Source organism: Sinohyriopsis cumingii, chromosome 8 (assembly GCF_028554795.1).
Source record: "Sinohyriopsis cumingii isolate HCF-2022 chromosome 8, ASM2855479v2, whole genome shotgun sequence".
In the NCBI taxonomy this organism is placed as follows: Eukaryota; Metazoa; Mollusca; class Bivalvia; order Unionida; family Unionidae; genus Sinohyriopsis; species Sinohyriopsis cumingii.
The window spans coordinates 95,772,909-95,798,919 of NC_142968.1; the positions used below are offsets into that span (position 1 = coordinate 95,772,909).

Below are 26,011 nucleotides of genomic sequence, written 5' to 3' on the forward strand. Positions count from 1 at the left end.
GAAAGCTTGCCAGTAGTCTCATGGGTCAGTGGTTCTTTTCGGGATATTCATGGGTTCTTCCTCCACCATTTATACTGGAAGCCATGTATAGCCTATATTGTGCTAATAAATGGTGTTAAACCCTACAACAGTCCCCACCAACATTACACCTTGTACACCTTCTCTCCCCCCAATTTTACTATGGTTTAATCCTAAACCTGTTATAATTGAACAATTTCTAGATGTTAATGATTTGAGTATTCTGTCTAAATTTAAAATCTTGGTTCAGAAAATGTTTTCTTGTCTGCTAGACCTGGTGACTGGCAGTTGGGTAAGTTCATGCAGTTTCTGTCTGTACAGACAATAAACAAGCATTAGTCTCTTTATTTTAACTTTACAGCAAACTGAACAACAAAATTTAGAGATATTTCAAGCCCAGAAAATAATATATTGCATGCACCATAAAAAGGTCTTAAAAAAAAAAAATTACCTCTCACATTTAGACCATTTTTGTTTCTCCAACACTTCAACATGAGTGTAATCAGACACATCAGTTTTACAGTGGCATTGGTGGAAGTTGTATTGACAACATTAAGTTTTTTTTGTTCAAGTTAGATTTTATGTTTTGTGTTGATGTTGTGTGTTCAAGCTTAGTGTTGAAATATTGTGTTGATCTCATGTGTTCAAGCTTAATGTTGATATTTGTTTGTTCAAACTTAGTGTTGAAGTTTTGTGTTGATTTTGTGTGTTCAAGCTTAGTGTTTAAGATTTGTGTTGATATATGTTTAATCAAGCTTTGTATTTAAGTTTTGTGTCAAAGTTTGTGTTGAAGTTTGTGCTGAAGTTTATTTTAGCTTGTGTTGAAGTTTGTGCCAGTGTTTGTGTTTTAGCTTGTGTTGAAGTTTGTGTTGAATTTGTGCCAGTGTTTGTGTTTTAGCTTGTGTTGAAGTTTTTGCAGGTCAGATACAGGAGAGGTACATAATTACACAATCATACACAGTAATTGCTAGTTTCTTGAAACACTTGGTCATGTTATGTTTTAGTTTTAATATTATTATCATTATTGTTTAGGGACCCCGAGTGGTCAAGTGGTCTAATGCACTCACTGTTACGGATCACTGCCATCTCACCTCTGTCATTATGGGTTTGAGTCTCAGATTCGGCCAATGTGGTTATGTTAGAAAGCTTCCCAGTAGCTTCTTGTGGGTCAGTGGTTCTTTCTGGGGGTTTTCTGGGTTCTTTCTCCACCATTTATACTGGCCATCGTTTATAGCCTATCTTGTGCTGAAAAATGGCATTAAACCTTACAACTACAACAACAATAAGAGCAGAAATTATTTATTTCATTTGGCCTTAACATCAATAGTGATCATGTTATTTCTGTAGATTAAGTATATATTTGTTTGTTATGCACAACAATTAGTTCATATTTCACATGTATGCAGAAATTCTTACTAATATCATTCCATCTTTCAGGGGTCTTTTCTATGAGAAGCATTTAAAATTTATCCAACTGAATGAAAAACCAGTGCCTTTTACTAAAATGGATTTATCCTATCTTAAAAAGGTGAGATATTTGTTTTGACCATTACATAGACGTGCTATCACTTATGTGAATCAGTTTGAAATCCAGAGCATGATTTAGAATAATAATGAAATGTACCGACTCTACATCGACTTTCAATTTCTGGTATTATTAAACTGTGTTTGTTTGCAGCTTTCCTTATGTCACTATTATGTGACATTTATTAGTGATATCTGATTTTGCCGATAGAATTGATGTTTCGTCTGTTTCGTCTGACCCAAATAGACATAGATACAACCTTTCCTGCCAGTAGCAGAGTGAATGACAATATTAAAGATTTTTTATTATCTTTTTTTTTATATTCGAGTTTTGTTTTGTAGTTTGTAACATACAGGGGCAGGTGCATCATTGCACATACAGTGGGTTCAATGGAACAATTGTTGTTATATTCATGGACATTCCTCTGATGGCAGTCCTGTTGTTTTGACAAATAGATAATTGTTCCTTTAGCAACCATGCATAGCACATACCTCCAGTATCAATGATGCAACCTTTGAAGGTGATCCCTTATGCTAGACAAATACCATTCTTATTCAATAGAAAGTTAGTTGATGACAAATTAGAACATTTCAAATGGGAACATAATATATTTGTGTGTTATATTTACAGGCAAATTTATCACCATCGTTTCTAATAACTGAAATTGTACTTGTGGTTTATCAATCTCTTGAATGCAATCAGAACTAATTTGATAAGATTAGGAAACTATTTGAATGGAAGAGGAACATACATACACACTTCCTTGCTGTTGATACATCAGTTTTTATCATACAATGTCGTAACATGTACACTATTATGTTGATGAAATATGAAGGCTAGGTTAGTTCATATTTACTGTATATGGTTGGACACTGTCCATTTCATTGTGAGAAAAATCGTTTCACAGTTATTAATTTTCTCATCAGTAAAGCTGAAAATTGCTAATATATATTTCTCTTTTGAAATAGTTTTGTGTCTGTGTGTCTATATATATATATATATATATATAGTCATATTTTAAAATTTCAAAATGATGCATTCGTATGATATATATACACATGCACATTCAGAATTTTGAAAACATGATTTCGTAATTTTTTAATCATATTGAAGCAATTAGAAAATTTTTCTTACAATGTTTTTTTTTTTATATAATCATACAATTTCAGTATATATCACTGATAATGTCTTCATTTTGTTCTTTTGTTTCTATTATTTTTTTAATTTTATTTGATTTAGATCTCTTAAGTATTTTGGATAGCTTTCCATCACTTTACACTCATTTTAAGCCTATATTTTAAGGATTTTGTAATTTTTCTTTGATCTTTTATTTCTGATGCATTTTGCAGAATTTTTAATTTTTTTTAATTATTTACAAGGTTTTTCTTCTTAAAGCATTTTTGTATAATTTTTTTTATATTCACAGTTTTAGAATTTGGTATGATTTAGCCTTTATTTTGCATGTGTGTGTTGTGTTTGCATGTTTGTCTGTTATTTATTGTTCCCTGAGAAAAACCTAGCTCTACCTCAAAACATTGGAAACTTTTGTTATCTTCCGTAGATGATTCTAAATTAATGTGTACACTAGCATGCCCATCTTATTCCATTGTTGTTATCTTCTGTACATGATTCCTATTGGTGTTATCTTCATACTTGCTTCTAAATTATTGATGTACACTAGTATGCCCATCTTATCCTGTTGTTGTTATCTTCTGTTCATGATTCCTGTTGGTGTTATCTTCATACTTGGTTCTAAATTATTGATGTACACTAGCATGCCCATCTTACCCTGTTGTTGTTATCTTCTGTACATGATTCTAAATTAATGATGGACACTAGCATGCCCATCTTATCCCATTGTTGTTATTTTCTGTACATGATTCTAAATTAATGTTGTACACTATCATGCCCATCTTATCCCATTGTTGCATTCCAGGATGTATATGATCCAATATTTACTAAGAAGATATATGAATTGCCAGATGTTACTGTCGATGATGTAGTTAGCAAGTCCAAGTTAAATCTGCCTGAGGTCAGAATCACCTATCAGACAAAAGATGAATTCATCAATATTGCCAGAAGGTTGGGAATCATGGACGATCTAAAGGTAAGCTTTTCACTTAGGTTTGAAAATGTTGCCATCTTATTATACAGATGACCATGGAAACTTGTACGTGACTTTTGTATTTAAGTCATTTATTTGAGCTGTTTTTATTAAAACTTCAGTCATTATATCCAGTATCATCCTTTCATGATGTGATGAATTCATCTCTTGCACTGGAAAAAATTGGACAAACAAAAGTAAACTACTGACAAGGGAATCACCATAGCCGGGCATCCAGTCCCAGGTATTCTCATCTGTAGCACCTGGTTGCCAACAATTCGTTGACTTTTATTCAAGGGTTCATAACCCTGAATCTCACTGCAAGCACCTGCTCTCAGAACCCCAGAAAAGATTGTGCCTTGTGGATCCGAGTTGGCACTTTAAGCTGATTCCAGTACAAACAAAGTAAGAAAAGCAGGCAAAAATATTGCACTAGATCTTTCATCAGTGGAGACAGTAAAGCTATGGTCGCTTTCTTGGCCATACTGAAGACAGTGCAGTGAGCTAAGGTACGAGACCAGAATGCACTAGTATCATTCACAAGTCTTACTTTCACTGGTGTAGGGATAACTGAATAATCTTGCTTTGTATGAATGTATCTAGAAAAGTAGATCACTGTGACCTACTTTTATCAAGATGAATATAATTGCTAAAAATGAAGACACTGTTGGAGTGTACAAGCAAAAGGGTCAGAAAAATTTGTGATGTACCATTAAAAACTCCACATAGAGACTGAAACATGAAAGGAAGCATGCTGACTTGCTTTTGCCAGCAAGGAGTATTTATCCTCTAGTTGATTGACTGTACAGTAAGTATTACATGCTTTCATTTTAATGATGGAAATAATGGTTAAAATTTTTTTATTTCATTTTTAATCACATGAGTAATGGCTTCAGTTTTCTGATATCAGTTTTAATTTAATTGCAGTAACAGTGGATGGTTTATTTTCTTCTTTACATATGCTATTTAAAGATTTAGGGATCAAGTTCTGTAAACTCATGAAATAATGCATTTAATAGTTTAAGTCTTTATTTGGGGGGGAGATTTAGCAGCATATACAGAATATTAGTCATGTTATATGGTAATTAAAATATTTAGAATTGTTAGAACATATTCAGAATTATGGATTTATAGATCTGCATCATAGCTATCAAAGAGTATTGTTGTAAGAGTAATTTCCTTTACCATTTCCAGTCTGCCTTTGTAGAGTAAGAGAACCTTGTATTTATAACTACAAGAGCTCAAATAAATATTCTATAATGTGTTTAAAATTGATGTCTGACATAGCACATATAAGATATATACCAATGCAAGGTCATGTTCTGAACATTTTTGAAAATCATTTTCCATTTATTTATATGCAGTAATCAGATTACTTCTTGCATTAGGAAGTTAATGATGGATTTCAGTGTTGTTGTGTTGAAGGGCATCAGATGATTTATTTCTCTTTGAAATATGACAGCAGTAATTTGTTAAAGTAATGAAACGGTCAGGAGAACATATTTTCACATTCTTATGTGTGCATGATCACGCTTCACATTTGAGTACATTCTCTGATCACAATAATGTTATGATGATCCTCCGCTACCATATGAATACAGCAATCACAAAAGGACCTATCTATATTTCATGTAAGGCTAAGGGGAGAAACTCTTCCCAACTCTTCTTTTTACGTCCCTTCATCACATTTAGGTGGCTGTGGTTGTTTACCAGCTTTTAGATTTTGCTCAGTATGGCATAGCCATATCTCATACCTCTGACACACTCTAAGTCATTATTAAGCATACAGTATCATTGTCATTATACTAGTAAGTGGAAAGGTATTTAATACATGTTGCAAACATTATTTTGTGAATCAAAAGAAATGCATCCAGTGCTGACAGTGACCATTAAATCAAGTCAGCTACTGTTGGAAGAAACATGTTTGCAAAGTTCCCACTTATGCTTTCTCCATGGACATTGTAAGAGTCACAGTTGCAGTGACTAATACAAGAAGTGATGACACAGTCACTGTCTTGTGTGAACTTCTTCCGCACATTTCTCTTATTTCTCCAGTGACGATTTGGAGCTTATGCGAGACAGTAGGCTGCCCAATGGGCATAAGTACCCCCATGTCTTGGTTTTAGGGCTTATATGTCCAGGTGCATGGGTTATTAATACATGCCAATTATTATACTTTTTGATGTAATCTTTACGCTTTTTTTCATCTAATTATGTCTTATACTGACCTGTATATAGATAATGGCTGTTTTGATACATGAAAAAAAAATTAAAAAATTAAAGTAATAAAATGTGTTTTTCATTTTATTTATTATCTCTTTAACAAAACTCATAAATTTGACAATAGTCTAGAAAAAAGACAATTACATAAGAATAGCATAATAGTTAATTTGTCCCTCCTAGACCTGCATGGAGTTTATTTTCTACTCTTACCAACAATATATGGCCTATTACCAAGAAACAGACCGGTTTCTTTAATTTGACACTTTGCCTCATAGATTCATTATTTTGATATGTATTAAACATTGATGATCCATTTTGCCACCAGGTTGAATAGTGACGTTCCACCTGCCAACAAATCAGTCCTGGCAGTTACTGAACTAGCCATCAATCCAACAACTGGGCTGACCATTCAGCTGAAAGCCAGGCTGTATGTCCAGATGAAAGCCAAGCTGACCAGTCAACACACCAGCATTTCATACTTGATGCTAGATTTGGCTTTGCTAGCAATTGTTGAACTGGCTCAAAAAGTAGATAGCAAAACTTGCATGGGGATCTGTAGCCCACATCGCCAAGGCAAATTAACTGGGTCATACATCACATGATTGGAAATGTCTTGACAGCTTTGGCTAACATGAATTTCATGAGACAATATGCCTGCTTTGTCACCCTAAAAACTGCATCATGCCTTGGCCCTTCAGTCATCCCCTTTTGGCATGCCATTGCTGTTTGGCAGAAAAGTTTAGGAAGTACATAAGCCGATATTACAAGAAAGTACCTCACTGCTTGGAAAGAGTTCGTCAATTGATATAGGCTGAATTATATCTACATCCAACTTAGGTATCAGTTTGCTCAGCAAATACCTAACCATGTCAGGGTTCAGAATGGAGACAACAAGATCAGTCAGATATTCACTAAAATTTTAAACACAACCAACACTTACATCAACATTCCTATACACACATCCTCACACAAGTTTCTTTCCTTTGGTGTCTGAAGAACTATTTACCAAATTGGCACTTTCCAATTTAGTCTTAATATCAGCCAACTGTCTTTCACCAAGATCATAAGCTGTGTTGTCTCTTCCGGTCATCCTCTTCAGCAGCAATGATGGTCAGTTGCAGAAATGAATTTTCTTCCCTTTGAGTAATTTAGGGTTTCTGATCAATTGAGACAAGTCACCGATAAATACAGCAGCTCAGATCAGACATGTTCCTAGCAGGCCCTTGGTATGGCTTTGTCATCTGTTAGGGTCAGACCCATCACACCAAGAGATCTGTCTACCCATTGATCTTATAGACGATTTGGGGCCACCCAGTGATAGATATGTTTTGACACGGTTGAATGACAAACTGTCCACCTTGATCAAGAGACAAGGACCATGGATGCACTCTCAGTCTGTTGAGATGGATTTGGGTTCTATGCCTACACCCAACCTGCTCAAACAGTCACAGTTACAGATGTTTCATCCATACCCAGAAAGGCTATTCCTTCACACCTGGTTCTTGTCAGGAGAGCCTTGTGAAGACAAACCTCTGCCATATTGAGACTCTCACAAGCTAGGAGGCCCTCCACTTTGAAGGTGTTTGGGAGGAAGTGCTATGTTTTCAGGGACTAATGAAGAAACAACAGTTTAACACCTTAGCCAGCACTGAAGCTACTATCATCCAAAATTGGTCCTTGATAGCTTTAGTTTCAGCTTGCAGGATGAGCAAGTTACATGCCCATTCATTGGACCATAGCTTTCTACAGCTCAGATCAGATGATTCCATGGTGATGATGTAACCAAGAACAGGCCACCATTAATTGGCAGTCAAAGAGTGATCATCTGTTCCCTCTCCTCCACTGATCAGTCAAGGGAGGCAGCAATGTAAGACACAGTCCATGCACTAAGCACTATGTAAAATACCTGGAAAGGTGCTGTTTGAATCTGGTTTATAAGGTGGTTGTATCTTGGACTATCACTAGACCAGTTTGAAGTCTGCACATCCTAATTGCTGGCATATGACAGCCCTTTCGTTGGCTTCTCTTGGTGACTTGGTAAGAAAAACTAATTTGCTTCTCTTACCTAGGTACTGTTGTCATGGCTTATGTCACTTTCAGTTGTGCTGATCTGAAATTAGGAGTGTGCTTTACCATCATACAGGGGAGAATCCTTACTCTTTTGAGGGTGACCATATCATACATTACTGTGATCAGGGACTGTATTCAAAGGAGGATGCAAATATTTTAGTAAATTATTTTTCTCCAAGAATATTTACTTGATCACATTACAAATGAATCCTCCCAAACTTTCCCACAAAGATAAGCATATTCATTTTGGTATTACTTAAGACAAAGCTAGTAAGCAATGATAGCCACCTAGCAGTGGTGAGCTGAGCTAGGGGGAAGGGTTGGGAAGAGTTTCTTCTCATTTCCCTTTTGGAATACCAATGGGCAAGGCAAAGGTTTTTGTCTTTCTGTGATTGCTAAAGGTATCAAAACTTCTTTCTAACGTTAATGTGATTGGGTACTGAAGAATATCTCTGTTATATCACGTGACTACAATCTCTCATACATGACCTTCTTTTGCATTCAGTGCACATAATTCCTTGATTTACATAATCACTTGAGCATTCTTTCACAATATTATAAAATGAGCATTAAATTTCAATTAATTACATCCTTAAATGGATACCACCAATGGGACAATGTTCACTGATTGGCTTAGCACAGGTACAGATTGTACAGTCTGGTTTTTATATCAAGCAAGGTGTTAACATAACTTTTTTAAATTTAAATTCATCATCATTCTACATCAATGAAAATTGCTTTTAGATCTAAGTTAAATCAAGGACTATGTTGTTAACTTGCTATCATTTCATTTAATCATGGTAGCAAGGTTGGACTTTTATTTTTTGACTTGTTCACATTTGTATCATTTTACAAGCTGTCTTCAGTACATAATTTGTATGCCTTGAATGGCCATTATTTTGACAGTCTCAACAACAATTATTTAAAAGCGAATTTGTGTTTAATTGTCACTGGTGTTTTCAGTGTAAAGTTGACATCATATGCTTAAGGTGAGAAAATTGTCATTGGGTGTTTTGCTGTTTTAATGTTGCATTAGTATTCACAGCATACAATGTTGACACATGCATCCTTACTTATTGTTTAGGAATGGGCTAAAATGAATCATTCAATATGCATTAGAGTTGGATAAGACAAGTCCACCTTTGGGTTGTGTATGATCCCAGATTCTGATCTTCAGGTGTAATTTTCCTATCCTACACTGATGCATATGAAGGACTGTGTTAAACTTGAATGTACTGGTGCCTTAGCATATCTTGTTTGTTTTTTTTAAATAATAAATATACTTTGGTATTAAAAGTTCAAATCACAGGTAAATATTCACATTTCTGGTAGTCCAATGCATATTATGGGATAAATCTGAAAAAGTTTCCTATTGGATACTCTGGTAATTCCCATATTGGATATTCTGGTAATCCTTACATTGGATATTCTAGTAATCCTTATCATTAAATTGGATATTCTAGTAATCCTCATATTGGATATTCTAGTAATCCTTATCATCAAATTGGATATTCTAGTAATCCTCATATTGGATATTCTAGTAATCCTTATATTGGATATTCTAGTCATCTTCATATTGGATATTCTAGTAATCCTTATATTGGATAGTCTAGTAATCCTCATATTGGATATTCTAGTAATCCTCATATTGGATATTCTAGTAATGCTTACAGTGGATATTCTAGTAATCCTTACATTGGATATTCTAGTAATCCTCATATTGGATATTCTAGTAATCTTCGTATTGGATATTCTAGTAATCCTTACATTGGATATTCTAGTAATCCTTATCATCAAATTGGATATTCTAGTCATCTTCATATTGGATAGTCTAGTAATCCTCATATTGGATATTCTAGTAATCCTCATATTGGATGTTCTGGTAATCCCCTTTTGGATATTTTAGTAATCCTCATATTGGATACTCTGGTTGTTGTTGTTGTTGTAGGGTTTAATACCATTTTTCAGCACGCGATAGGCTATACATGGCGGCCAGTATTAATGGTGGAGGAAGAAACCGGAAAATCCCCGGAAAGAACCACTGACCCTCGAGAAGCTACTGGCAAGCTTTCTCACATATCCACATTGGCTGAATCCGAGACTTGAACCCACGCAGACAGAGGTGGATACTCTGGTAATCCTCATATTGAATATTCTAGTAATCCTTACATTGGGTATTCTAGTAATCCTTATCATCAAATTGGATATTCTAGTAATCCTCATATTGGATATTTAGTCATCTTCATATTGGATATTCTAGTAATCCTCATTGGATATTCTTTTCATCTTCATTTTGGATATTCTAGTAATCAGTATATTGGATATTCTAGTAATCCTCATATTAGATATTCTAGTAATCCTTATATTGGATTTTCTAGCGATCTTTATATTGGATATTCTAGTGATCCTTACATTGGATATTCTAGTAATCCTTACATTGGATATACTAGTAATCCTTACATTGGATATTCTAGTAATCCTTACATTGGATATTCTAGTAATCCTTATCAAATTGGCTATTCTAGTCATCCTCATATTGGATATTCTAGTAATCCTTACATTGGATATTCTAGTAATCCTTATCAAATTGACTATTCTAGTCATCTTCATATTGGATATTCTAGTAATCCTCATATTGGATATTCTGGTAATCCTCCTGTTGGATATTCTGGAAATCCTCATATTGAATATTCTGGTAATCCTCATATTGGATAACTAAGGGGGGGCCCCAATAGGCCTAAAGCGCTTACCGTTACGGATCACTGCCATCTCACCTCTGTCTGCGTGGGTTCGAGTCCAAGGCTCGGATAGCATGGGTACATGGGAAAGCCTGCCAGTAGCTTCTTGTGGGCCGGTGGTTCTTCCCTGGGTTTTCCAGGGTTCTTCCTCCACCAGTTATACTGGCCGCCATGTATAGCCTATCTTGTGCTGAAAAATGGCGTTAAACCATAGAACAGTAACAGTAACAGGATAACTAAGTTAATGATTAAATCAAAAGCAAATTTCATGTAGAGAGGCTCTAATAGCTGTTTATTTTGCCTTATCATAATCTACTTACTATACTATGACATGACTCTTGGTCTTGCTTGCATTAGCAAATACTGAAACAGTGGTATCATATTTCTCAGCAGTGACAGCATTATAGCCATCAACAACTTTATGATAGCATTTTATGTTAATTGATATTCAGTGGGTTACCTTGTAAAGTTTGTATGCGAGTGATAGTCATTTACCTCATAAGGTTTGCATATGAGTGATATACAGTGGGTTACCTCATAAGGTTTGCATATGAGTGATATCCAGTGGGTTACCTCATAAGGTTTACATATGAGAAATATACAGTGGTTTACTTCATTGGGTTTGTATTTAAGCTGATGCTGCATTCTGCAGAAACCTATTTTTTTGAACATAACATTCTCTTTTTCAGGCTGGAGTACCCAGTTTTTTGAACACAACATTCTCTTTTTTAGGCTGGGGTAACCCAGTTTTTTGAACATAACTTTCTCTTTTTAGGTTGAGGTACCCAGTTTTTTTAACATAACATTGTCTTTTTCAGGCTGGGGTACCCAGAGCAGCATATAGAGGTGTTGTTAGTTTTATGTTCAATGGACAACGAGTACATGTCGCACCACCTGTATCATGGAAGGAGTATGATCCAACATGGAATTGATGAAAGCAACTTTAGTCATCTTCCAGATTTTGCATTCTTTAAAACATTACAGGAGTCTATTTTAAGATAACAAGACACTTTTGTATTTAATTTTACTGAAGTTTTTATTGCATCTTTTATTGTTGACAAATGTACATATTTAAATTTGAAATGAACTAGAATGACAAAGCAGGTCATAGATGAAAGTAAAAGGTACATGCATTGTAACTTTAGTATGTAGGTACAGTATGTGTCATGGTCTGTTACTATGAGAAATTCCCTTGGTAGAGGGGTACCTGTGATGCTGAAATTTCAGTCATGTGGTTAATTTGGGTCCACAGAGTCATATATAAAGTAAACACATTTTTTTAGGAATTGTATACAGCTGTAGATTATTATGATGTATGGTCCTGTGCGATATGATACACAATGCAATCTCTTTTAAGCAGCATCCCCCCTACACGCACACAGAATGGATCAATTTTTAAATTGGTTATTGACAGGTTATAGTTGTAAGAGGAGGTAAAAAATTATTGATAACTGGAAATAGAGTTGCAAATCAGTGGATGTGAGAGGTTACTCTTTATGGGAGGTGATAATATTCGAGATGCCATGGTATACATCAGCTGTTGAAATTATTGATGGGCATAATTATATAATTTTGGGGTCTCTTTGATACCTTGAAATCTGGATTGATTGCCTTGTCTAAAAGTAACATTATGTATGTAAAAAAAACTATTGCTTGTTTTCAATTTATATGACAGATTGTCCAACAGTAGCTACTGTATCTTGGATAACATGACATAAACCTTGGGTGGTTAATTTATCTTTTAATGTCAGACAAGGCCAATAATTTTTACTTTGCTAAAGAAAATTTAAGCAAGATAAAAATAGTGGGCATTATATTGAGAAGTAAAATATTTTTTTATTTTTATTCAAGCACAATTTGTTATATTTTAAGGATACATATGTGTATTGATGGATGGATGAATAGTAAGTACATATGTATGCATGCATTGCACATCAGCAAAGATAATAGCTATATGGTACCAATTAAAAGTAATGTTAAAAGAACATAAAAAATATATTTAAAAAATGCAAAAATATTTTTATGAGAAAAATGATAGGAGTACTTTAAGCCCAAACACTTTAGGAAATACAGGGTAATATGATGGTCGCTTGAGGGTAATATGACATGATAGGACAAGGATGTCTGAGGAAACTGAATTGTTTTCGAAATAGTACATGTTTGAAGGTCATTTATTTAAATTTCAGCTAATTTTACATGTGATTATAAATCAATGGTATAATAAAAGGAATTATTTGCATGGGCACTGAGTCATTTCCAATAGCCAGGGATATCTGTACCACAAGACTTGACATAATATGTAGGCAACATGTTTTTCTGCATCACAACCCCAATGTAAACTTTTATCCAGAGTAGTACAGAAATTATTTCCAACCATTGTGTACATTTATGTGGCCACAAAAGATTTGGCACATAATAGGAAAGCAGTTTATTGTATTCTCCAAGCTCTGTCTGAATTGGCAACAGCTTTACCTTGAAACAGTGTTTACAGAGTGAAACATTTTCTTGGGAAATTCCTGTTTCATTCAATTTAATAGTTAACAGTTTCCAAGTATTTTATACAGTTTAAATAATACATTAATTTTTATCAACTGTATTTTGTAAATATGTTTAATTTAATATATATTTTAATGAGGAAAGAGATGAAATTGTAGAGAAGGAATTACATTTATAGCTTTTCAATCCTATTGCTGAAAGCCATTAAATAAAGATATTCATTTTTCTGTGTATGTTATGAAATGAAGTTTTGAGTGCAAGTAATTAAACTTTCTTAGGCAAGTCAGTACAACCTAATTCCTTGGCTCATCTCCATGAAGTAGAAGAGTGCTATTGTCCAAGCATCAACGATGGTGTCAGGGTCCACACACATAAAAAGATATACATATGTACAGCTTCATCACTGCTTCTTAGCTATTCTTTCTTCATAGGTCCAGGATTTGAAGTAGGTCTCTGTGACACATATTTCATGCCTCACTGACTTGGTTTCAGTCTCAAGTACTGTTTTGACCAGAATCATCAAACTAGTTGTGTGCATCACTATTAATACCACACCCGTACAACAAAAGGTCACTGTGACCTACATTTCTTATTTTCCTTGCTTATTTTAAGTTTTTTAATTTAACTTTTGACCATGTGGGGTTTTATGTCTATAATTATTGTTATACCTAGAATCATGAAATTGATGAGGGAATGTGTCCTGCATGCTTATCAAACAGATAGTTCAGTTGTGACTCTTATTGTTTGCTTCTCTGATTTGGGTTTAGTTTTGTGTTTTATTTTTTAAGGTGCTCTATGCTTAAATCATCAAAATACATGATAGTATGTATCTCTGTTAGTACCATACCTTTTGAACAATGTATAAAATACTGGTATACCTAAAGTCAGGAAAACATGATGAGGATATACAGCTTGATGGGTACTACACCCTCATCACAAAAGTCATTTTGATTTATTGGACACTGTTGTTGTTTTTGAATTATGAAACATATAGATGGATTCATCATAGTTAGTAATACACCCTTACAACCAAAGAAGATCACTGTGACCTAATTTTGTTTTACTAATACTATATGTATTTTGCTCCTGACATTTAGACTGTTCCATGCTCTATTCATCCTAGCTCCCTTTCCAGCCATTGCAGGTAGAAGTAGGAGTAAATTCTTTTATTCAGTGGTAAACTTTTTCATATTTCATTGCTGTTCATTGTATATTGTGATAGATTGTCCTGAATAGGTTAACAGTATTTTGTACATGTGAATGAGAGTTGGAACTAGATTAGTGGACTGCATGAGGTTTCACTTGTAGTAGTTGATGAAGGTTACTACAGAGCATGAACTATGCTTATAATACTGTTCAAGCCTGCGACATTCAACCAGTAAAATCTGGATTTTTGGGTAATAGCTCCTGAAACAGACTTTAAGAATGATGATCTTTAAAAATAAATAATCTCTGGGTTTGTATCAACTCAATTTAGAACGTTGTCCTTTGAGATATAAAAGAATTTGTTCAGTGTCTTTTATGCCCTGTCATAGTGTGTGTGTGTGTTTGGTTTTGTAAAGATATATATATGAATAGTCAGTACAATAACAGCAATATAGTACCAATTTAAAAGTTCTAAAAATATTAAGTTGTAAAATTATAAAAATGTTAGAAAAGGGGTCAGCTTTTTTTGCATGATAAATAATGTTTACCATTTCTACTGAAGACTATTAAAAGCCATTATAAGGTTAGCTATAGGAGAATTTAACATGTTATGTTGAGGGATGATACAGTATCAATTATTTCCTGAGTACTTAAAAAAATGACAGTTTTGCAGCATTTCTTTTGAGTGTGAGTTTATTTTGTTAGCTGACAATTTTAGTTATTTAGATCTATGATGGAAAAATGTAAATTAATTACATTAAGTTTTCTATTTTCACAATATTACAGACATTTATTTGCACGTGTGTATATGTATTCCGGATGCATTTTTAAGTGTAAAGTGTTTATTTCATACATCTTTTATGGAAAATTTGTCGAGCCTGTAGGCAATTGAAATAATAACTTTTACTGATTGTGGAAGGTAGTGGCATGTTATATGTGCCCAAGAATTAATGACATGTTCTGTTTATAAAATACATTCATGTATCACTGCTTTACAATTATTTACGATGATATTTATATTATAAAAGTTAAAGTAATTCTGATGTTTGTGTGTTGCATATGTTCCATCATGAATTAAATCCTGATCTTAACCAGTACTCCTGAAAAAATTTTCTTATAAAACCAAGGCAGTAGCTTTTAAACAACGACTTGCCCCATGTATACATTTTCTCTAACAGCTTATTGATGGATAAAACTTGAATTGATAGTGATAGCTTTACCTGATGTGCAGCTACACTAGGTCAGAAGAGATGGGTTAAAGTAGGGTTGTTTTATTCTGAAACAAAGAAAATCTGAACATGATATGCATTGCCAGTGACATGGAAGGATGTTAGAATAAAATTTGGACAGTACCTCAGACACCAAGGAAATCTGAACGTACATATATCTACTGACATTGAGGGGCCCCGAGTGGCCGAGTGGTCTAAAGCACTCTCAGTTACGGATCACTGCGATCTCACCTCTGTCTGCGTGGGTTCGAGTCTAGGATTTGGCCAATGTGGGTATGTGAGAAAGCTTGCCAGTTGGGTTGGTGGTTCTTCCCTGGGGTTTTCTGGGTTCTTCCTCCACCATTAATACTGGCCACCATACATAGCCTATCGTGTGCTGAAAAATGGCATTAAACCCCACAACAACAACAACAACAACTGAGATTGAAGGATGTTAGGAATACAATTTTAAACAGAACCTCAGACACCTTAGGAAATCTGAACACTGACATTGAAGGATATTAGAATAAAATTTTAAAAAGAACCTCAGTCAGTATATTTCTTTAAAGAAACATAAACCAGTCCAACTGTTCCTTCATTGGTATTGCATCCTTAGAATAAGATAGGACATATACAATTTTGATTATTTTTAATATAACTTGGTTAACTATCCATTTCATTTACATACTTTAATGTTAGCAATCATAACATTTAATGAAACTTGTTGGGTTGAATTCACTAAAACTGATTTAAAGTGTATAAAAAATATTATTTTGGCTATGAGAGTGTAGCCACAGTTCTGTCCATTCAAAATGTAAATCATTTAGTTCCATATGTTTGCCTTAATGATTTTAGATTCTAGTCTCCAAACACAAGTGTTGCTCAGGAAAATTCCAAGTTAGATAAAAGTGTCTGTAGATTAATATTCTTATTACTGTTTTAATTTATGTTATAAAAGTAATGAAAGATGAAAGCAATGTAAATATAGTTGTGTGATATTGGTTGAGTAGAAGTGTGAATTAGTATTTAATCCATATATATATATATATATATATATATATATATATATATATATATATATATATATATATATATATATATATATATATTGAAACAAATCTGTCTAAGCATAGTGCAGCAAGTCATTGAAATTGACCAAGCATTTTCAGGATCTAGTGTTTATACGGTAAGAAGTAACGGGAAAAGAAGTAATACTCTTCAGTCATTCAGTTTAACTAGGTTCCATTTATTTTTGTCCATTCATGCAATAAATTGTTGGGATGATTTTCTTGGTAAAGGAAAAGCAGGTGAAATATTAAGAATGGACTACTACACTTTACGTGAATGATTACACATCTTGAATTGGAGGGGTAAGAAGGCTCAAATTCAAAGTTGCAATGAAATTAGTACCAGTCTGATATTTAAAGCACCCATGCTTAATCCAGTTGTAAAGCATGACTGATTTGTGGGATCTTTTTAATACCAGCAACATTTATAATGCTGAGAAATATGTATTTCATACATTTAGAAAAAAACTTATTAACAATGGAAATATATTTAAATACCATTTATTTGTATGAAAAATGTCATAAACTTGAAATAATGCATTGACACTGTTGCTGTAGCAATAGATTGCTTATGGTTTTTGTTCGTCTTTACTTCCCAAAGAACATATTATATCCATTTATTACTCGCTTAAACGTTATACAGTTTATTGAATTTAGGAAATGTCTGAAAAATGTGACATTGTTGAAGTTTAAGAAAATTTAGGGTCTGTGAACATTATTTATTCCATTATCTATATATGAGCAATCTCCATTTCTGAATCAAATATCTGATATTTCATAAATAAACAAAAATGTGTTCACTGCATTTTTAATTCTGTTATATTCACTGATATGTTGAGCAAACAGAACACAAGAATAAATATTTTTTGACTCAGCATTTTTAATAAATATAACTAGCTACTGAATAAAGAATGAGCAATTCAGTTTCGCTTTCTGAATGTCAATTGTATTGACAGCCATCTGAGGTGACAATTTTCTTGAATCATCTCAGGGTATATGTCATCAGGTCAGTCAGGACCATGTTTATAAGGACATTTAACTGAGCATTAACGTGAGTCATTTCATAAAAATGAGGTAGTGCATGAATCTGGTGCAAACGGTGATGTGATGCCATTTTCCCTAATGGTGCAAACGTTGATGTGATGCCATAATCCTTAAATGGTTCAAAGAGTGATGTGATGCCATAATCCTTATTTAAATGGTTCAAAGAGTAATGTGATGCCATTTTCCCTAATGGTGCAACATTGATGTGATGCCATAATCCTTAAACGGTGAAAAGAGTAATGTGATGCCGTATTTCTTAAATGGTGCAAACGTTGATGTGATGCCATGATCCTTAAATGGTGGAGAGAGTGATGTGATGCGATTTTCCTTAAATGGTACAAAGAGTAATGTGATGCTGTATTCCTTAAATGGTGCAAACGTTGATGTGATGCCATGATCTTTAAATGGTGGAGAGAGTGATGTGATGCCATTTTCCTTAAATGGTGCAGACATTGATGTGATGCCATAATCCTTAAATGGTGCAAACTGTGATGTGATGCAATTTTCTTTAAATGGTGCAAAAAGTGGTGTGATGCAATTTTCCTTAAATGAGACAGCACCTTCTACATACTATGTGCTTTGAGAACATGAAAGAGCCTTTCAAGTTTCCCATTTTTTTACCACCTTCTCAGTGGTATTGTGGTAGTTTAGAGAGTGAAACAAGAGTTGGACAGAACTGTTATAATTGAAAAGATGGGCTTGGTTTGCTGTCATCAGCTTTGTTTTGGTGCCTTAACTGTTAAGAGGTTTTGTTTGTTAATGGGCTTTAAGAAAACTGATAAAAACTAAAATAGTCTTAATACGTGTAGTGGAACTAAGCTTGCACATGCATGCAAAAGGTTGTCAGCATCTTGCTTAATATAGATCTTGGAATTCATACTAAGTGTTAGCAGTTAATAACTTTTGTAATCAACCTTACTACCACAGTAGACCTTAAGCCTGTTTGCTCAGAATTACATGTATTGTATATTAAAGAGATGTATACATTGTTCCTCAATATCTGACATGTTCTTTTGGTTTGTTTTTTTCTCAAATGATAAAATAGAAATTAAGTACCCAGAAATATACATTTGCTTCCAAAAACTTTGAAACCTACAAAATCTGGGTTATTCACAGTGTACAAGTCATAATATACCAGTAGTTTGTACATCGGAGTTAATTTGAGACATGTTGACCATTACCTTCAAGTTGCCATTCCTTTGCTTGAAATATTTGCCATGAACATGAGAGATTTAAGATAATTAGCTTATTTTGAATAACCTTTCATTTTTTTTAAGTAAAACAAAATATAGGTTTGGCAATTGATTTATAATGTTTGACTTTTCAGGTTACGAAATTTAATGTTTATTACCAGGAACTATATCCTCATGGAAGGAAGTGTACGGTCACTGGAGGCGGGGGTGGGGTGGGGCCTTAGGATTGTCAACAATGATTCTGTTTTATGTCCTGATTTTTGTGTTACATGTACTGTCAGTGAGAGGAGTTTGAGAGTGTCAAAAACGGTACTGTTTTATGTCACAACTCTTGAGTTATTGTCCATGGGGAGGAGGGAGAATTTGGGATTGTCAAAAATGATAATATTCTGATTAGAGTATATAAAAAAAAACATTAAAAAAAACAGGTGTTGGGATTTGCAATGTTGCTACATATAACTTGCTCTCGTTAAAATTTAGGGTTTTATTAATCTTTAAATACCTGTGATTTGATGATAAGTGTACAGATTGCAATATTGGTGATGCTGTAAATTGGAATATTATGATGTTATTAAATTTTCACATATTTTGTCATTACATTTTTAACATTAAATGTTCATGTTTTTTTCACTGCTGTCACATAGGGTATGAAAAGTTGCAGTTGAATTGTATTATGTGTTTATTCAGCTTTCATGTTAAATTTGCAACATCTTTGTGGTTAAATATTATTTTTTCACTTTCATTTCCTATATTATGAACTGTAATGAAGGAAAAAATGCCATATATGTTGAAATTTCAGCTGCTGTAGTTGTATAACTTTTGCAGTCAATTAAGAAGTCCCAAAAATTTAAAAGTTTTAAAAAATATCATGCTGGAGAAGATTTTTCAGATGTTCTTCAGGAAAACTTCTCCATTCATGAAAATTAGACTATTATACATTCATTTTTTTTTAAAGTACAGAAGTTTGAATGTGCTGATGTTTTTCCAAGTACAGTACAGAGGCAAGTTTATTCATGATTGTAGTCATTAGTGGTGGTTTGATGCCATTGATGACTGTAATCATTAGCAGTGGTTTGATACCATTGATGATTGTAGTCATTAGTGGTGGTTTGATACCATTGATGGTTGTAATCATTAGTGGTGGTTTGATATCATTGATGATTGGAATCATTAGTGGTGGTTTGATACCATTGATGATTGTAATCATTAGTGGTGGTTTGATATCATTGATGATTGTAATCATTAGTGGTGGTTTGATATCATGATGATTGTAATCATTAGTGGTGGTTTGATATCATTGATGATTGTAATCATTAGTGATGGTTTGATACCATTGATGATTGTAGTCATTAGTGGTGGTTTGATATCATTGTTGATTGTAATCAATGTAAGTGCATTGATACCATTCATTATTGTAATCAATAGTAGTGATTTAATAACAATGTTTTGGTATGACCCTCTGGTCTTAAACCAAGGAACAGAAAAGAGTAAAAAGCAACAAATTTGGTAAAATTCAACAAATAATTTGTTTCCCATGAATACAAAGTGAAAATGTAAAAGGAATTTATAGTAATGCAAATTAATTCCCAAATAGTCCTTAAAGATTTATCACAAGTCCAAATGTGTAAAGTTCCAACTGAATTCCAGTGGTATTCCAAATAAGTTTCAATATTGAATGTGTTGTTATGCCTGTAATCTTGAATATTCTAATATTCCAGTGGCCTGTAGTGTGGCCATGTGCTAACAGTTGTTTGATGTATCACAGTAATAATATAATCCAAAAATATTCCTATCTGAAATCATTAAAATTCGAAATTAATGTTCCAGTCCAAGAATATTGTAGATGAGCACTTTGTATTTCCATTGAATAATCATTCAAATAATTCCACCTAAATGAAATACTGAATACAACAACAAGATAACACTGATGATTGTAGTCATAAGTGGTGGTTTGATACCATTAATGATTATAATCATAGCAGTGGTTTGATACCAATGATTATAATCATTAGCAGTGGTTTTATACCATTGATGATTGTAATCATTAGTGGTAGTTTTATACCATTGATGGATTACAATTTTTATTCAGGCATTAGTACATCATAATACAGACTCGGTGTAAATGCAGGACAATAGTGGAATGAACCATAAACAAGATATAAACTGTCCAAAAACTGAAACTTTTCTTGTTGCCTCCCTGTATCTTTAAGACAACTTACAACATGGATACAAACTGTTTCCTAGTATGTGCTTATCTAATTTACTGCTACACGTCTTTTGAATTCAAATAAATTTAGTCTACAATGAGATAGTAACAAATCCTCCTTGAAAGGTTTATTCAAGTAATACTTTTTTTGTAGGTTTTGATTTATTCTGTTAATTATTTGTTCCATTATTGTCTCCATTAATGGTGCACATCATCATATCATCAGCTTAAATAAATGCACCCCTCCTGTTATATATATATATATATATATATATATATATATATATATATATATATATATATATATATATATATATATATATATATATACACACACACACATACACATACATAGAGAGAGAGAGAGGCAAGTTATGTTGATTGACTTAAATATATCTATAAATCCAGTAAAAAAAAGTTAAAACAGCACAGTTTTCGTCCTTTAACTGTATACCTTTACACAAGTAGATATCCAAGGATGGACTAATTCCAATATGAAAATAATTACATTGCAGGTGTCATGCAAACTTGGCCCCTTTTCAGTTCTATCACATATTGTGGTGGGGGAAATGACATCAGGATATTTAGTTTTGTTTAGTTGCCAGACGTTTCTATTTTGGCCTTGAGTGGTACTCATCAGCAACTAGGAGCTAATGTACATGTACCTAAATGAGCCCCCAGAGAGAATGAGATACTTTGTTTGCTGGGGTCTTAAATAGTCATCTTTCTTCCTTATTGTCATGTGCTGGGTGTGTTTAGTCAGCAGACTATCATACCAAACATGTTAGACATGATGTAGAAAACCATCACAATTACTGTTACTAATTACAATTTCTCAATAAACTTTCCACATAAATGGCAACATGCTTTCCTATAGATTGTTCTGATAGAGTGAAATGTTTTTACTTTGTAAAGACATTTTCTCAGTAGTAAATATGTTACTGTTTATTCAGAAAGTTTTTTTCCAAATAAAAGTTTTAAAAGATTTGAAACTTCATTCCATTTCTTGATAAACTCTTCATTCTGAAATGTTCTATTTTAAAACAAAATTAGGGTTTATTTACAGTGATATTTACATGATATCAGTTTGAAATGATCAATGTTGAACTTTATTTGTACAGTCAACCCTCTCAGTAGCAGTCAGTCAAGGAAAAAGGCAAAACTGGCCGTTGTACTCCAGTGACTGCCATACACAGATTCACCATATAAAATGTATTGTTGAACAAATGCCATGCACTGAATATCATTGTTATTATTATTATTATTATTAAACTTAAAAACATGGCTGATTGGATCATCCTTAGAGTTTTGAGAACTGAGTACACTTACCCCTTGCTCTGTAACCTTGACTGGCTCTAGTCAAATGTACCTATCTGAACTCACCCATGTGCACACCCCATTTGCAAACTTAAACTCCTCATCTGACACATGTACATGTATTCTCATTGTTCCCACTATTAAAATGAAGTCATACAGACATTCTTTTCCATACCAGGGCCAAGCTTTGTGGAACAGAGTGCTCATAAATCTTAGGCACAAGGACACTGTGATCTCACTTCATAGTGCTCTTAAAACTTGCCTATTTCAGCTACAAGAACATAGTATTATTATCATTTATGTTTTGTATGTACATTTTTGAAGGTTGTATAGCAACATCAAAGCAGGCAAGGCAGAGTGCTCAACAAAAATGTACAGACCTTCCCATAATAGTTTTTAGACTTTAAAATAAAGCATAGTCAGGAGTTATCTCCACTTGAATAGAAGCATTTGTGCTGAATCCCATCTATATCTCAGGTACTACAATAAGGAAAATGCATTCTCTGTCAGTTTGGTGTAACTGGGGCGAAGTTGGGAGGTTTTAACCATATTATGATTGGGTAGGTATTATTGAAGAAACTTTACATTGCTTGCTTTCTTCAGATGCACTACCTGATCATAATACCTAGGTAGAAAGGTAAGGAGGCCTCATTTCTAATCCTTTCAGCTGCATGAACCAACTTCAAATCTTGCAAAAATACATGGGTTCAATTAATGACAAAATAATGCCCAGATAATGGTTAATTATTAGGGAAAAATCCTACTGTGCCCTCCCACCCAAGCAAATTAAGCAAAAGTCGAGTGGCTGCATCAGTTTATAGGTGTGGAACCTGGAAAGATAGCCTGTTGTACTGCTGTTATATGTCCCACCCAATAAGACAGCCTTTTGTGATGCTGTTGTTATTGCCCTCCAACCGACTGATTGACCAATTTGCTTAGGGGACTTTCTCTTGAAACTGTTAATTTCTACTGCCCTTACCTCGTAAGTCATATGTGCAAGAAATTCATTTGATCCTGCGTTAGCTCTCTTCACATAGAGCAAATAATACATAAAAAAAAGTCTGAGCTGAAATATCTACCTTTCCTTCCTTTTATGGTAGAAATAAGCAAGATAAGAGAACTCACACTGGCTCAGTTCAGTTTATGTACCAAAAGACAAAAATGGTACTAGCAGCTGCCTCGCTTGGCACTCAGCATTAAGAGGGTAGTGTTAGGACTGGAGGCCTGGTGCCAGGATAATGTGACCAGGTGGGACATGATGCTACATGTCTGCAGTATGATGCCCAAGTGCTAGACATCACTATAAACTGCCACACTGCAGACATAAATATATGACTGCATGGAGAATTGTTAAAGCTGCATTAAAAATCCATATCACACTTGCATTTTAGGTACCACTTCGAAGCCCTTACAGAGTCTCATAGATATCCTAGTGGTGAAGAGTCTAATGATGGAAGAGGTTTCACAAGAATGGACCCCTTAAATGGGACCATGTTCTTAGCAATGAAAGTACAGGTTGTGATGATTGAAATTGAACTATCAAGATGAAACTGCACATAGGTTAGATCGACTATATCTTACCGATTCTGCCTGCTGTAGCTAGAATGACTAGGAAGCAGGTTTTATAAGAGAGGTTACAGGCTCAAATAGTGCTTTTTTATTCAGCTGCTTTTGAACTCATGGTAGATTCAATTTTGGACACAGGTCAGTCATGATAAGTTGAGGTTTGCCAGAAGGTGGAAGAGGTCTTTATTTTGACCTGTACCCATCCATGGTGATTAAAGGTTTTTGAGATTGTGGAACAGTGAGCTTTTGTGGTGATGGGTGCTACCCAGAGTATGGTAGATTTTAACATGGACTTGCCATGACATCTGAGAAAATCCCAAACAATGAGGCAGAGATCTGGGGATTTGGTCTCGTCTTGTTTTCTGATATAATTTACCCAAAATGCTCTTTCCATGTTTACAAGTTTCAGTTTTAGTCTTTAAGCATGTATAGGTAAAACCTATTATAACACAATTCATTATAATGCAATTCTGCTTATAATGTAATGGCAGCATGGCTCCCATTTTTTAATTTAAGGTGACCTATCTTTTTAGCATCCTAAATACATGGTCTCAGAAAAGCCAATTATTTGTATCCCTAGCAGATTTACTTAAAATTGATGGCACTGGGGGGGGGGGGTGTTTAAAAAAAGTTGTTAACACAATCTGCTTATATCATGATGTTATTCTTGGGGGCCTGAGCATCACGTTATAACGAGTTTTTACCTGTACATGTACGTAGTAATATTCTATCAAGTTTCCTGTTGAATACAACTTCATCACTGCACCTTAATAGTGTACATACCACATTTTGGTCACAGTAGAAGTGATACCATGTATTGCCATTCATTCATTAGACAAAACATCCTAACGTGTTATAAAAAGTCCAGAATGAATCTATGTTTAAAATCAAAATTGTCTTGTCTATGCTAGTTATTCCACCTTCAATAGGACTAATAACTGACTTACATGGTATATTGGTAATCAACTAGAATTGGGGTCTGAATGTAAAAACAAGGTGAGAATGTTATTCCTAGCAAGATAGGTACAAATACTATAGTCTGCATATTGTTTTCTAATGTATTATGTAATATCAGAATGCGTAAGTCTGATAAATGTATCACTGGAAGAAAATATTTTTAAATTAGCCCTATTAGCCCTATTTTTGATCATATAATGCAAAGAAATTAAATATAATTTTAATATTTTTATAATATCACACCAGATCTTGAATTATACCATAATAGCATGTTTTTATGGCCTGCCACAAATGTACAAGGGGCATATGGTATTATCCTGTTAAAATCCAACCAAACAGCCAAGCCAGCATCAACATTGGTTATTTTGTATTGTAATCAGTTTCTCTTGTGCTTTTGACTGTGTTCAGCTGACTCTTGGTAAAAGTTGGTAAATATCAACTATATTGAACACTTCAGTGACTTGGGCCATTTGGTTAAAATGAAGGAAGAGGTGGTGTGACGAGAAAATAATATGTGATGTCTCTTTAATAATCGTTATTGGAAATATTGCAATCAGATAATAAATACAAGGGCTAGATTCTACTTTACTTTATATTAATATGCGAAAGGAAGGATAATTACTGTATTGTCTCGGATATCCTTCTTCGATTTTTGTGACCTGGTCATAATTTGCCAAATGTCACAAACTTTTTGTGAAATTATCCTCCTTTATCCAAAACTCTGGTTACTCTAGTGTGTCCAAAATGCATGGATTCTATCCAATACCCACAACTACATGCTTTTATTTCCACACACTAATGACCTGTAATAGTCAGAGGTAAACATCTCAGATTAAAAGGAATTAAGTGAAGTAAGCAGAATTCTGTTTTGTTACAGTTTATTTTATAGCACACTCAGGCCAAACTTTTGTAGATTTTGTGTTTATATGATGCTTATGATAAACTTCTTTTTTCATAACTGAAGAAGCAAAACTGTTTTCCCTGATTGACATCTAATGATTTACAAAAGGGACATAACTTGCATCCCATCTGAAACTAGTTTCCTGCTATAAATAAATCTAAACTTGAGGGCAAGCTGACTAGAATGAGGTAGGGTTTAAGAAAAAGAGGTGAAACAAACTAATTAAGCACCA

At 33.8% G+C, this 26,011-nt stretch overlaps 1 protein-coding gene across 1 annotated transcript in view; it reads left to right on the top strand.

Moving 5' to 3' along the window:
• Nucleotides 1-22,023, top strand: part of LOC149794180 (alpha-1,3-mannosyl-glycoprotein 2-beta-N-acetylglucosaminyltransferase-like) — a 59,965-nt gene extending 37,942 nt beyond the window's left edge. Inside the window, exons 10-12 of the mRNA XM_089968282.1 lie at nucleotides 1,456-1,546; nucleotides 3,480-3,650; nucleotides 11,497-22,023. Of these exons, the coding sequence (XP_089824408.1) occupies nucleotides 1,456-1,546; nucleotides 3,480-3,650; nucleotides 11,497-11,610 (376 nt within the window). The 3' untranslated portion in view covers nucleotides 11,611-22,023. The remainder of the gene's footprint in view (nucleotides 1-1,455; nucleotides 1,547-3,479; nucleotides 3,651-11,496) is intronic.
• The last annotated feature ends 3,988 nt before the right edge of the window (nucleotides 22,024-26,011 follow it).